Source organism: Grampus griseus, assembly GCF_964374135.1.
Source record: "Grampus griseus genome assembly, chromosome: 9".
Lineage (NCBI taxonomy): Eukaryota > Metazoa > Chordata > Mammalia > Artiodactyla > Delphinidae > Grampus > Grampus griseus.
Window position 1 is genome coordinate 98,976,229 of NC_139003.1, and position 12,850 is coordinate 98,989,078.

General features: G+C 49.5%; 1 protein-coding gene across 2 annotated transcripts in view; it reads right to left on the bottom strand.

Moving 5' to 3' along the window:
- EGFR (epidermal growth factor receptor) overlaps positions 1-12,429 on the bottom strand; it is a 62,347-nt gene extending 49,918 nt beyond the window's left edge. For both annotated transcript variants that reach the window (XM_082661647.1, XM_082661646.1), the window contains exons 1-7: positions 12,296-12,429; positions 11,019-11,202; positions 7,796-7,930; positions 4,219-4,287; positions 3,341-3,459; positions 1,890-2,031; positions 408-524 (exon numbers count right to left, since the gene is read on the bottom strand). In XM_082661647.1, coding sequence (XP_082517773.1) covers positions 408-524; positions 1,890-2,031; positions 3,341-3,459; positions 4,219-4,287; positions 7,796-7,930; positions 11,019-11,202; positions 12,296-12,376 — 847 coding nt within the window. In that variant the 5' untranslated portion in view covers positions 12,377-12,429. The remainder of the gene's footprint in view (positions 1-407; positions 525-1,889; positions 2,032-3,340; positions 3,460-4,218; positions 4,288-7,795; positions 7,931-11,018; positions 11,203-12,295) is intronic.
- Positions 12,430-12,850: the final 421 nt, after the last annotated feature.

Genomic DNA, 12,850 nt, shown 5'->3' on the forward strand with positions numbered 1-12,850 from the left:
TGTAGGAAAGTGTGCTGGCGAACGTAGGGTGAAGTGTTATAACACCTGTAATTGTCACTGGGCTCAGAAAACACACACACACACACACACACACACACAGACACAGAGGGAGAGCAACGTGGCGATTACTGAAAATTGGTAAAGTTAAGTGCAGGGCATATGGGTGTTCATTACACTATTCTTGCAACGTTTCTGGGTGTTGTTTGAAAAATTTCTCGATAAAACATAAAGTACAGGATAAGCAGGGATAAATTGGCATTGAGGACACCCAGAAACAGGGCAGAGCGTAAAGGAAGGGACACGTTTCCGAGCCTGGAGATCCCCTCCCATCTCGTCTGAGCGTGACGCCGAAGGTCTGGGGGCAGGGAGCAGAGACAGCCCCTCGCCCGCACTGGGCGGCTGCCCACCTTTGCCACAAGGTCCGTCGCACTTTTTACACTTGCGGACGCCGTCCTCCTCCACCTCCTGGCTGTCAGAGCTGCAGGCGCGGACGCACGAGCCGTGGTCCGTCACCACGTAGTTACCTGGGGGACAGTGAAAGGAAGGTGGCGAAGGCGGCACCAGGTGTTCCTGGGCCTCAGGACCCTCCATGATGGGCTGATCCTCTGGTTTTGTTTAAGGACAAAGAATGAAAGGCTGCAAACAGAGAGGGATGCGGGGTTCACGGGTTCTCAGGGCCTCTCCGCCAGGCGCAGTGTGGGGCTGCTGCTGCCTGCTCGCTGGTCACCGTGTCCCCCGCTCCCTGCAGCCTGTGTTCCCGTAGGGTCTACCTTCAGGACTTGCCCTTGAAGCTTGACTATTGATTTAAAAATGGGAAGCTACACAAAGACCACGCTTCCGCTGGGGCTGCCACACCCGGGGCTGCCCTCATCCCCTCCGGCCACCGTGGGTGGCGGTGCCCATGCTTGGCACCAGCCCCGACGCCGGTCACTGTCTCGTGGCTGCCGTGTCTGTGTTAATAACCTATTAACACAAATATCAGTCTATACTTTTCAGGAACTCTATGTGTTCCTTGCAACTTTCCCAAGTGGATCCTCAAACCTATTTGCTGGGCATCTGTCATTTTCCTTCTGAAAACTGTCTACTTTTGTTCTCTGAGGCTCTGAGTGGTTTCCTGTGGACTTTAAACTCTGCCCGTTAAGCTGTCTCTCCAAGAGTATATGTCTGTGTCATGACTGTGGCGAATTTTTCTTAGCTTGTCCTTTACCTTACAGTGGTTTATTATTCTAGTTGTGTGTTCTTTTTTCTGTTCCAAATTGATAAAATTTCATGTTCACAGATCTGGTAGGGCAAACCTCCCCCTCACAATTGTTCTTAAACATTTTTTTCTTTTTCCTTCATCTTCCCTCTTGGAAATCAAGATTGGTTTCTAAAACAATTTAATGAGACAATTCTACACTTCCTCTCCCACGAAATAATTCATGTTGCCATTTCCCTAAATACCAGAGTCATCTGTAAAGCACAAATTGAAATAAGCAAAACCCAAGCCCAAATGATTAAACAAAGCCAACTGACAAGCAAAAACCCCTCTGCAGTATTCCTGAGGGCACAACCTTCACCGGATTGTTAACCACTAAAGAAGGCCGGTCTTCTAACTACTCTCTCACTTAGGCCGTTTAAATACCTGCAAAGAGCTAAACGGGAAAATGGCCCAGTGGTCATGGGTCTGTGCCCATCAGACGATGGGATATTCTGGGCGACCACGGCTGGGGCTCAGGACACAAGAACTGACTCGAGGTCGGAGCAGCAGCCGTCCCCTCACCTGCCTGACGCTGAGGCGGACACAGGGACCCGAGGACACGTGAGCGGGGGACGCGGGGATGCCAGCAGGAGACAGAACAGGTAACGGGGTGCCTGACAACGAAAGGGTCCCCACGAGGGGCACTCACGGGGACACTTCCTGACACAGGTGGCGCCGAAGCTGTACTTCCCCAGCGGGTTGACTTTCATCTCGTAGGTGGTGGGGTCGTACAGCATGAGTGGCGGGCATGTGTCCTTGCACGTGGCTCCGTCCCGGAACCTGCGGCAGACCTGTCAGGGGAGGGGCGGCGGCTGTTAGACTCCGTGCGGGGAGCTGCGGCCGCGGTTCTCTGCGTCCAGGTGTTTGGTCAGAGCACACACGTCTAGCAAAGTACTCTCGGTAGAGTCAGAAAGACCTTTCTCTTATAAGCATGGTTTTTCTTAAATCCACTGTCCCAGCTGTCAGAGTTTACGGATTATGATGAGGGAAAAATACGTCTCCGTTAACTTTCAAAACCAGGCAGGAGTACACACACGAGAGTAGTTAACTCTACGGTGAAATTATTCTTCGGCCTAACTTACGTCAGGTTTCCCTCCTAAACGACACTTGAGGATACATTTTAGAATTTATTGCCAAACGCAGAGAACCTGGACTAGGGGGTGTGGTGCAGAGGGGACCAGACCACGCACAGAGGGGCCCTGACCAACAGCCTCGGGCCGTCTCCTTCCAGCTGCACGTCAGGACCGGCCCAGACCAGCCGAGCCCAAAGCCTGGGGGGCCTGTCCAGCCTCTGGGACTTAGCCTCCCTGTTCCTGAAAACCAGACTCTTTTGGATCCCATCCAAGGTGAGTCTCCCAGTCTGGAGCTCGCTCAGCTCTGACTCTGGGACCCCGTCTGTCCGCCCTGGTGTCTCGGGACTCACAAGGCGCCCATGATCAGATGTGTGGCCCCCGCGGCCCACGGGGACAGTAGGTCTCACTTGAGCTTTCTGCAGTAACAGGGACAACAGCGAGGGCATCGGGACCCCACGGGGGGCGAGGAGGTGGGGGGTGGGCGTGGAGGGATATGCGCAGGAGGTCTCTGAGCCGGGGTGGAAAGAGCAGAGGCTTTAGGGGCGAAAGGCACAAATGGAGTCGCAGCTGTCCTGCCACTCGGGGTTTGTGTGGCCCCTTAACTTCTCCGTACACATCTTAGGGGTCCCTGCGGCATCAACGCCCTAGGTTTGTAATGAGAATCGAGTGGAGCAGTAAACAGTGAGACGAGGCGGGTGCTGGCCACAAGAGACATTAGGGGCCCATAACACACAGTTCGTCGTTTGGCTCATTCTATGCCCAGGTCCTGGGTATGGAGGCCACACACGCTGTGCCGTTTAGAGCACTTAACAGGTAGGTACTTTACTCTCCACCACTGTCAGACAAGGAAACCGAGGCACGGAGAGGTCACATAAGTTGCCCAAGGTCACCAAGTAAGTGGTGAAGGAAGGCAGGACACTAAAAGATGCTCTGTCACCCCTGCGGCTACAGACGTCAGTCAGTACAGTTCAGTCACAGGAAGGCTCTCTGAATCTCGGGCCAGAGAAGCCGCTGGGGTGGGTATTACCAGGCAGTCACTCTCCCGCGGCCCCGTGCAGCCGGCGGCACACTGGCTGTGGCAGCAGTCGCTGGGGGACCTGCCGCGGCAGCGCCCGGAACACTGCTGGGCACAGATGACTTTGGTCACTGGAAAGAAGCAGAGGCCATCCGTGAGCTGAAGGGTTCGGGAGGGAGGGAGGATGCCTTCCCCGGGACCTCGCAGAGCACTTGCAAACAGCGGATGAAAGATGGATCAATCTGGTGATTCTGCGGCTTAAGTTCCCCAACATTCACATTCTGCTAAATTCAACGGAGTCTTGATCTTTCTTACTGTACTTTTTTTTTTTTTTTTTTCTACTTGTTTCTCATCGCTTAGGAGAACTGACTCAGACCAACTCTGGACTTTCAGACTGCTCAATTAGATACCGATGAGAATTGAGTTTGGGGGTGGGTAACAGAAAGCATGTACACATAGCATGACGCCTGCCAGAAAGTAGTGTTTAAAAGGACGTAACAGTCACATCACAATTAGACTTAAAGTTTTCAAGATGACACGTCCCCAGATTCCTTGGCCGTTCACGCTCCCGAACTAGGATTCCCGCAGAAAAACCCCTTGAAGAAGAAGCTACTCTTGCTTCTCTGGCGGTGGGTACTCAAGAGAGGGGGGCGGCAGGAGAGGCGAGGACGTAAGAGATGCCATGACTCAGGTAACACAGACAAGCCCCCATTCCCAGGAAAACCTGCCAAACATACTGTTCAGAGAGAATGGCTGGTACACGGGTGGCCCACTTGCACTGACTTACAACAGGGCCTTAAAATCAACAATGCTTTCAGAGTCTTCAAAGGGAAAACAAATGCAAGTGTAAGGGGAGAAGATGGCCAGTGAAACTCTGCTCCCCGACTCACGTTTCTGGCAGTTCTCCTTCCCTGCACCCCAGCAGCTTCCATTAAGACAGACTGGATCACACTTTGGGCCTAAAATATAAACGTAATCGTTAAATTCATATTTTAGGGAAAGGGAACAAGAAACTGATGGCCCCTTCTCAAGGCCCTAGGCAAAGTCACATCCTAGAAACAAGGAAGTGCTTTCAAATTTCTTATTCTGTTTGTTCAACTGGTTGGTTTGTAAGATGATTTAAAAAAGACTCTCATGAGAAAAAAAAAAGAACCAGGTACTGCTTTTATTTACATTTCAGTTGTGGAAACTGAGGAGGAGAGCGATTATTGACTTGTCACAGGCCATGAAAACTGGGATTTAAATGGACTCATGGGTCCACATTTCAAATCTGCTTAGGCTTGGAGAATTTTCCAGCATCTCCCACAATGATGTTAAGGATGCCTCATCTGGGGGGATGGGTATGTACCAACCACATTCGTGCCGTGTCCAATCCTCAGTGATCCCAGGAGTTGGGGTTCTGTAAATAAATACTCCCAGACCCCACGCCAAAGAGAGAGAGGCCTGGATGCCACACAAAGGGTAGGACGTGCACGGTCTGTGTCACCTGGTTGATTATCTAAAACTTCAGCTACTAATTTGCAAGTTACTGTCTGAAAATATCTGTAATTGATCAATCCATTCGTGCAGTTTTTGTAAATGATTGACTATAAATGACAGCTACTAAGGGTTTTAATCTCATTAGTTGTGTTCTGTTTTCATCGGCATTAAGAAGTCTGAGGACCAAGTGTTCTATATACAGACATAGAGAAGAGCTGACCACCAAATTTGTTAGAAAGAGATCAGCCATGCAGATCACTTCCATCGCAAAGACACAGTAACCAAGGGACTTAACATGTGTCCCAAAGTCTCCCCCAGTCAGGAAGAATTCAGTCTCTGGGAGAATTTCGGTTTCAAACAGAAGAGCTGACGATTTGCCAAGTGATTGTTGGACCAGGGCACCCCTTCAATAAGACCGACAAGGTTTACAATCGCTCCCAGGGGTGAAAGGCATCAGTGCAATGCAGGTACTTCTCAGAATCCTGAAGGATGGGAGGACGAGCCCCAAATGGATGGTGCGGGTTGTACATTGTGAAGAGAGACAGATGGAGACAGAAAGAGAGAAAGAAACTTAAGAGGAAAGAGCCAGAGTAACACATAGATATGTTCAAAGTGGTTGTGTCTGTACAATGATATCACGTTATCTTTCGTTTTTACCTGATACTTCCCCATATTTTCCAAATTTCTATTATAAGCATATAATATGTTTATAAAAGAAAATATTTAAAGTAAAAACATTTAATGGCATCTTTCTGTAACACAGGAAAACATCTGCCAATCAAGGGATTCAAAGTCTGCTTATGATTCTATTCTTAACCTTCTGTGACAAAAAAAGAATTAGACATTATTTAAAATACAGATAATAGAAAAAAGCAAGAAGAAGAAATGAGACTATCCAGAGGTAATCAATATAGGCATATAAGTATATTTACATATAAGAATTAATATCACACTACACACTGTATTATAACTTAAAAAAAAACTGATAAAACGTTATGACAATTTTTCCATGCCTTTAAAATGTCCTTCTGGGACTCCCCTGGTGGCGCAGAGGTTAAGAATACGCCTGCCAATGCAGGGTACGTGGGTTCGATCCCTGGTCTGGGAAGATCCCACATGCCACAGAGCAACTAAGCCCGTGTGCCACAACTACTGAGCCTGTGCACTACAGATTGACAGCCACAACTACTGAAGCCCGTGCACCACAACTACCGAAGCCCGCGCGCCTAGAGCCCATGCTCCGCAACAAGAGAAGCCACCGCGATGAGAAGCCCGCGCACCGCAACGAAGAGTAGCCCCTGCTTGCTGCAACTAGAGAAGGCCCGTGCGCAGCAACGAAGACCCAAAGCAGCCAAAAATAGATAAATAAATTTAAAAAAAAAGAGAAAAACCTGAAAAAAAAGTAAATATCTTTCTACCTAACATGAATTTTTAATGGCATGGCTGAACCACAATTTATTTAACCAATCTCTTCTTTTTAAATACATAAGTTGCTCTCAAAATTTATTATAAACAAGGCCCACGTACCAAAAAAAAAAAAAAAGGTTAAGATGGGGACTCCCCTGGTGGCACAGAGGTAAAGAACCTGCCTTCCAATGCAGAGGACGTGGGTTCTACTCCTGGTCAGAGAGCTAGATCCTACATGCATGCCGCAACTAAGAGTTCACATGACACAACTAAGGAGCCTGTGAGCCGCAACTAAGGAGCACACGTGTCACAACTGAAGGAGCCAGTGAGCCGCAACTAAGGAGCCCACCTGCCACGACTAAGACCAGCACAACCAAGATAAATAAATAAAATAAAGAATATTAAAGAAAAAAAGTTCACCACAAAAATACACAAAAGGAAAAAAGGTCCTTATTTTTAAAAAATGATGATAAATTTTATGTTAAGGGTATTTTATCATAATCAATCAATCAAATCAAAGAAAAAACAAAGCAGCTCCGGTTGATTTTTTTTTTTTTTTTTTTTTGCGGTACGTGGGCCTCTCACTGTCGTGGCCTCTCCCGTTGCGGAGCACAGGCTCCGGACGCGCAGGTTCAGCGGCCATGGCTCACGGGCCCAGCCGCTCCGCGGCATGTGGGATCTTCTCGGACCGGGGCAGGAACCCGCGTCCCCTGCATCAGCAGGCGGACTCTCAACCACTACGCCACCAGGGAAGCCCTCCAGTTGATTTTTAAGATCCGTATCATCTCCAAATTCTGAGACCAAAAAAACCCCCCAAACCCCCCCAAAAGCAAAAACAAACACCCACGCATCCACTGCATAGTTGTAGAGAAACAGAAACAGGAAACGACGATGGCTTCTTATTTTCAAGACCGAAAGGTCAGCGAGATCAGGAAGGCAGCCGGCTAAGCGGAGCTTAGAGTCCTCGGAGTTTCCCACTGCCAGCAGCGCTAATGGGGCAGCCCTGACCTGCAGCCTGGCCCTGGCCAGCCTCTCCCTTGCATGGGCTGCTTTACTGATGAATGGCAGGGACTAGGTAACAGGCACTAGTTAAATATGGACAAACTCTCGCCGTATGCTCCCCAATTTTGCTGCGGGCTCCATGTGAGAGTGCCCAGGCCCGGCAGCAGGAGGACAGAGCTCAGCCCCAAAGCTTCCAGAGGGCCTGGCGCTACTTTGAGTCTCAGCAGCAAATAAGAAGCTCACAAAAGCCTAGGCAGTCTCCTCACACAAGATGTGAGAAGGCCCCTCGCCAGGGGTGACAGGCCGGGCTCTTCTCAATGCCCCATGAGGGCTTAGCTGTCCTGGGGTGGGGGTGGGGGCGGGTGATCTGCCAGCAGGGGAGGTGTCACCATGAAAAACAGGTTTTCTTCCCCTCTGTCTTCTAGTGAGCATATAATCTGTTTACTATCAATATTTACTTTTGTATTAGATTAATGTAACGTAATGTTAACTCTGCTTTCCTGATCCCCACCCCAGCTCCACAGCTCTGCCCACCTTAAGAGCTGCAGGCTGGGGGCAGGGGTCATGTGGAACACTTACATCTGCTCAGCTGGCTCTGAAATTCAATCGACATATTGCTTAGAAAGTCGGCGTTGACGATGTCCCTCCACTGGACGGTGTCCATGTTGCAGAGGACAGGGTTGTTGCTGAATCGCACGGCGCCTTGCAGGATCTCTGCGTGAGAAAGGAACCACCATGAACACACGCGCCATCTCTCCTAAATTCTCCTGAAGTATGCATGCGTCTCTTCACGTTTTGCCTTCTGCTAAAAGATGGCAACCTGCAAACGAGACTCCCCTTGGAACTCCACCGGGGGCAGTGGAAAATAACCTGATGGACTCCTCTGTGGAAGAGTCAGGGTTCCCCTGCCCTGGGTCTTTGAACCGTGAATGATCAGAATTTCGAAATATGGGGAGGAAAGAAGATAATGCTTTAGTCACTTAGCATAAACGACAAGTGTACAGTGAGTCGGTGGTTGCCGGGGAGGTTGGTCTGGGCTGGACCGGAATGACTGTGTGATGACGATGTGAAAGGGCAGAACTGGAGTGACCGTGTGATGACGATGTGAAAGGGCAGATGCAACAGGAAGGGCGGGTGGAAGGGAGGATGCTGTGAGGGGCTTTGGCAGTATTTCATTGGAGAAAAGGGGGTGGGAGTGAGGTGCAGCAGAAGGGTGTGTACGTGTGAGGAAGAGACGGGACGGGCGCCGGGAATGCCAAGATGTAAACCTGTTCAACTGTTCAAAGGAAGAGCTGGGAGGACATGAAAAATCAGGGGTGATACGAAAAGTCAAGCCTGAGCAGAGGACAAGTGTTTTATCCATGACATTTGTGTAAACATTTCCTGAATGACTTGTGTACACAGAGCACAGCACCAAGAGCTGCGGGGTCAGCGGAGATGAGTGATTTCTGTTGGTCCCTTTCTAAAAAGCGACATGCGTGGGAGACACAGTTAATGACCTCACGTCCACAGCGGACCACGACTCACAACAGGGGCCAGTTGGGCTATACTCATGACCTGAGCTAATCCTCACACGGTTCTCTGGCTGTAACTCAAATCTAGATACATAGGTAATGCCCAGCATCTCACAGCGGTAAAAGGATGTGGCAGAGGAAGGGTTCTCCCTGGGAAGCTCTCTGAGGCTGATGGAAAGAATGACATTTCCTGAAGGCTGACGGCGGCAGCACGTGGAGGAACCTGAGGGAGGGCGGGTGCTGCGGGCTCCAGTGGACACATAACCGCAGCACAGGCCCCGAGGGCTCAGGGGGTAGGTTCCTTCGGCAGACAGGGGTGGGGTGTGGGGGGTGGGGTGGTGGGGGGATGGGAGTAGGGTGGGGTGGTGGGGGTGGGGCAGGGGCTACAGAGGCAGGCTGGGGGGTCGGAAAGGGAGCTTTGGATGCGAAGTCAGAGACGGCAGCAGGACAACCAAGTGAAAACGTTCACCAGGAAGGAGCCAGAGTCAAGGGATAAACTGATGAGAGGTCAGCACTGGAGACGCAGAAGAGAGACGTCAGGGCAGCGGGACCCTCGGGACGACAGATCAGGGGCCGGGAGAGCGCCAGCGGGGAGGCCGAGGGCCCGACAGAAGCCGCGGGCAGCGTGGCGAGGAGCAGAGGCCCGCGTTACTTATCAATAACAGTGTGTAATGCTCGTCCAGTAACCCACATTAGAGGATTATTTAATAACATGAAATAATCGGGATTGATACTACCCCAATACCCACAACGGAAATAATACCAGGCGAAGAAACGTCTGCCCAGCGCTTTATCTGGAGTAATTCACTTAGTCTTCTCGGCCACCCTCGGAAGTCTGTCACCATCGTTAATCCCCATTTTTTTTTTTTTTTTTTTTTCTATACGCGGGCCTCTCACTGTTGTGGCGTCTCCCGTTGCGGAGCACAGGCTCCGGATGCGCAGGCTCAGCGGCCATGGCTCACGGGCCCAGCCGCTCCGCGGCATGTGGGGTCTTCCCGGACCGGGGCACGAACCCGTGTCCCCTGCATCGGCAGGCGGACTCTCAACCACTGCGCCACCAGGGAAGCCCCATCCCCATTTTTGAAGACACAGAGAACACGCTCCCGGGTGCCTGGCTGGTGAGCAATGGAGCCGGGGCTGGAACCCGCCAGTCCGCTCCCACCCGCCTCTGCCTGTCGCCACGAGACAGCGACAGCGTGAGGCAAGATGGGCATCCAGGCAGGCGGAGCACAACCGAGCACGGACAGCACAACCCAGCGCCAGAGCTGCGCCCAGCAGGCGAGGGTGTGGGAAGCCCTAAGGCCGCCTCCTGAATGCAGAGCCCAGGAGGCAACCTGGACAGCAGACGTCAGGCTCTGTGGGGCTTGGACACTCAGCCATCCCAGCACCGCGGCCTGGGACCAGGCCCCTCCCTGCCCAGCACCCTCACTCTGTCGTGCAACCTCTGCTCTCATCCCCCATTTGGGGTCGGCCCCCCAGCTCGTCAGAGCTGCGTGGAAGATGCGAAGGCAAGGGCTCTGGGGGCACAGACTGGGTGGCCATCCCCGGCCGTCCTTTCGCTCACGTGGGACTTCAGGAGGGTTACTTTGCCACCATTTCTTTATCTGGAAAGTGGCAGAGCTACCACTTGCTTTCAAGGAAGGCTGTGGGCATGAAGTGAAGTTACCAATTTAACACAGCTGGCACTGCACCTGCTGCGTGGTGAGGGCACGATCACTGTTACCCTCAATTTTTAAAAATCAACTTGACGTCTTTTCTTCATCTTCTGTAGTTTCCTCTCACAGAACTCACACAAGTGCCCTACTCACGAGAATTCAAACTTCTCCTGTAATACCTTTATTCCCTATCCTTAACTTAAAAATGGCTTTCTAGATATCAGCATTAATTTGGAAAACGTCTCAAATAAGGGTTGATTTTTTTAATGTATGTCCCTTATACCTGAGGTCCAGGTAGTAAGACTGGCAGACTACCTAAGCATTCCAGCTCCGGTCACCTGGTCATACTCTTTTTTCCGGAACCTTTACCACTTTTTACGAACTCCCTGGATACTTTTCCATGAACCAGGGAGAACTGGTACTTGGCTTAAATCTTCCCTTCCCACCCCACCATCTACTATCTTCCTAGCGACTTCCACCTGCTGTATCTTGCACATGGCTGGCACGCAAATACATCTGTGTCTGATGAATAAATGTCTTCCCTGAATGGAATTCAGAAAAGCACCAAGTCTGCTGGGTACCATCCGAGGTCACTCTCTGCATTTACAGCTTCCCCATTCCCTGGCCTCTCACCCTGTAAGTTTCTCATGGGCAACTCCCTCAGTCCCGTTTTATTTGCACCGTAGTTGGATAAGACCGCTAAGGCATGGGTGTTTTCATAGAGCACATTTCCTCTGATGATCTGCAGCTTTTCCAAAGGAATCGTCTCCACTGTGTTGAGGGCAATGAGTACATAGCCAGCAACCTCCTGGATGGTCTAAGGAGATAAAACATAAACATATTATTTCTCTTTTGAGGAACTCACAAATGCAAGATCTGAAACGGGTCCAGAGAGCCCAGGACACCTAGCTGAACAGGAGTGTTTGACAGATGCAAAGCAGGCAGGTGATTACCACTGGATCTCATGGGAGGTGACAGAATTTACAATGATTCCTGCATTTTTTTGGTTTTTTTTTTTTTTACTATACGCAGGCCTCTCACTGTTGTGGCCTCTCCCGTTGCGGAGCACAGGCTCCGGACACGCAGGCTCAGCGGCCATGGCTCACGGGCCCAGCCGCTCCGCGGCATGTGGGATCCTCCCGGACCGGGGCACGAACCCGTGTCCCCTGCATCGGCAGGCGGACTCTCAACCACTGCGCCACCAGGGAAGCCCTGATTCCTGCATTTTTGCCTCTTGAGCTTGATAACAATAACAAAGGACCATGTGTATTACTTAGGAATGCTGTGACTTTCATTTTGCTTGCTGTTCAACACACTGAGATGAAAATGGAAATGTTTTATTAATTTATTTTCTATCTGTCTTGCAGGTTTTCCTATTAAAAAAAACCAAACAAACCCAGAAGAAAACCAATCAAATCCTAAGTTTACACCAAACTCAGAAGCCTTCAGGGCTGATTCCCGTTGGCTCCTTAGAGCCTACTGTGAAACATTTGGGAATTTTGTGAATGAGTTGTTAAACTCTTGGTAGCTGGAAATCAACCATGGTGGGGGTATTTATACCCAGGAAATAGACAAATGCTACAAAGCAGGAGTTTTTTCCTTTTTTTTTTCTTTTTTTAAAAGAGCCAGTATGTCAGGATACCATGGTTGAAGTGATGGTTAAAAGATTAGTGTCCACGATGATCACGGAATGCCAGACCAGTCTGTTTCTCTTTGTTGTTCTTTTATAGCTATAACTTGACCCTAGCTGGTAAAGTGGCCTTTTCATAAAACTTGCATGTGTAGGTCCCTAGGACTTATAATTGCCACAGCAAAAGTAAATACACTGCCAGTTCAATTCTGCCAAGGCCTTTATCTACTTATATTTACTTCTACTATATTTGGGTAAGAATCAAATTCATTGAACTAACCTTCAGGAAAGAAAGGTTGTAACTACTTTGCATGTAGGTAATTTCCAAATTCCCAAGGACCACCTCACAGTTATTGAACATCCTCTGGAGGCTGAGAAAGTGGTCTTCAAAAGTGCCCAACTGGGTGAGCTTGTTACTTGTCCCTTGGCAAACTGGAAACAAGAGGAAAAAAGGTATCACATGAAATGCCAAGTAGAAGAGCAAAACTAAAGTAAAACGATATTCGCCGTCTTCAACTAACTGCACACTTCAGTGACTTACGACGTATTCTGATCGAAGGCCACTCAGGACAAACGTGACAAAAAATGTTTAAAAGTTTATATAAGGTGCAGTTCATAATAAGGACTAGTTCATCTCTATCATGCGTGGAATTGTTTAAAACTGTTAAAAGTTCAAGGGGAAATAGATGGGAATTCTGTGAAAATCTTTAAGATAAAACAGTCTATAAGAGCTTTAGTAAACAAAAAATATATCATAATATGCAACTCAGCATTACAATGATGAATTAACAACTATATAATGAACTTTTTACTTTGCAAAAAAATTGCATGTCAC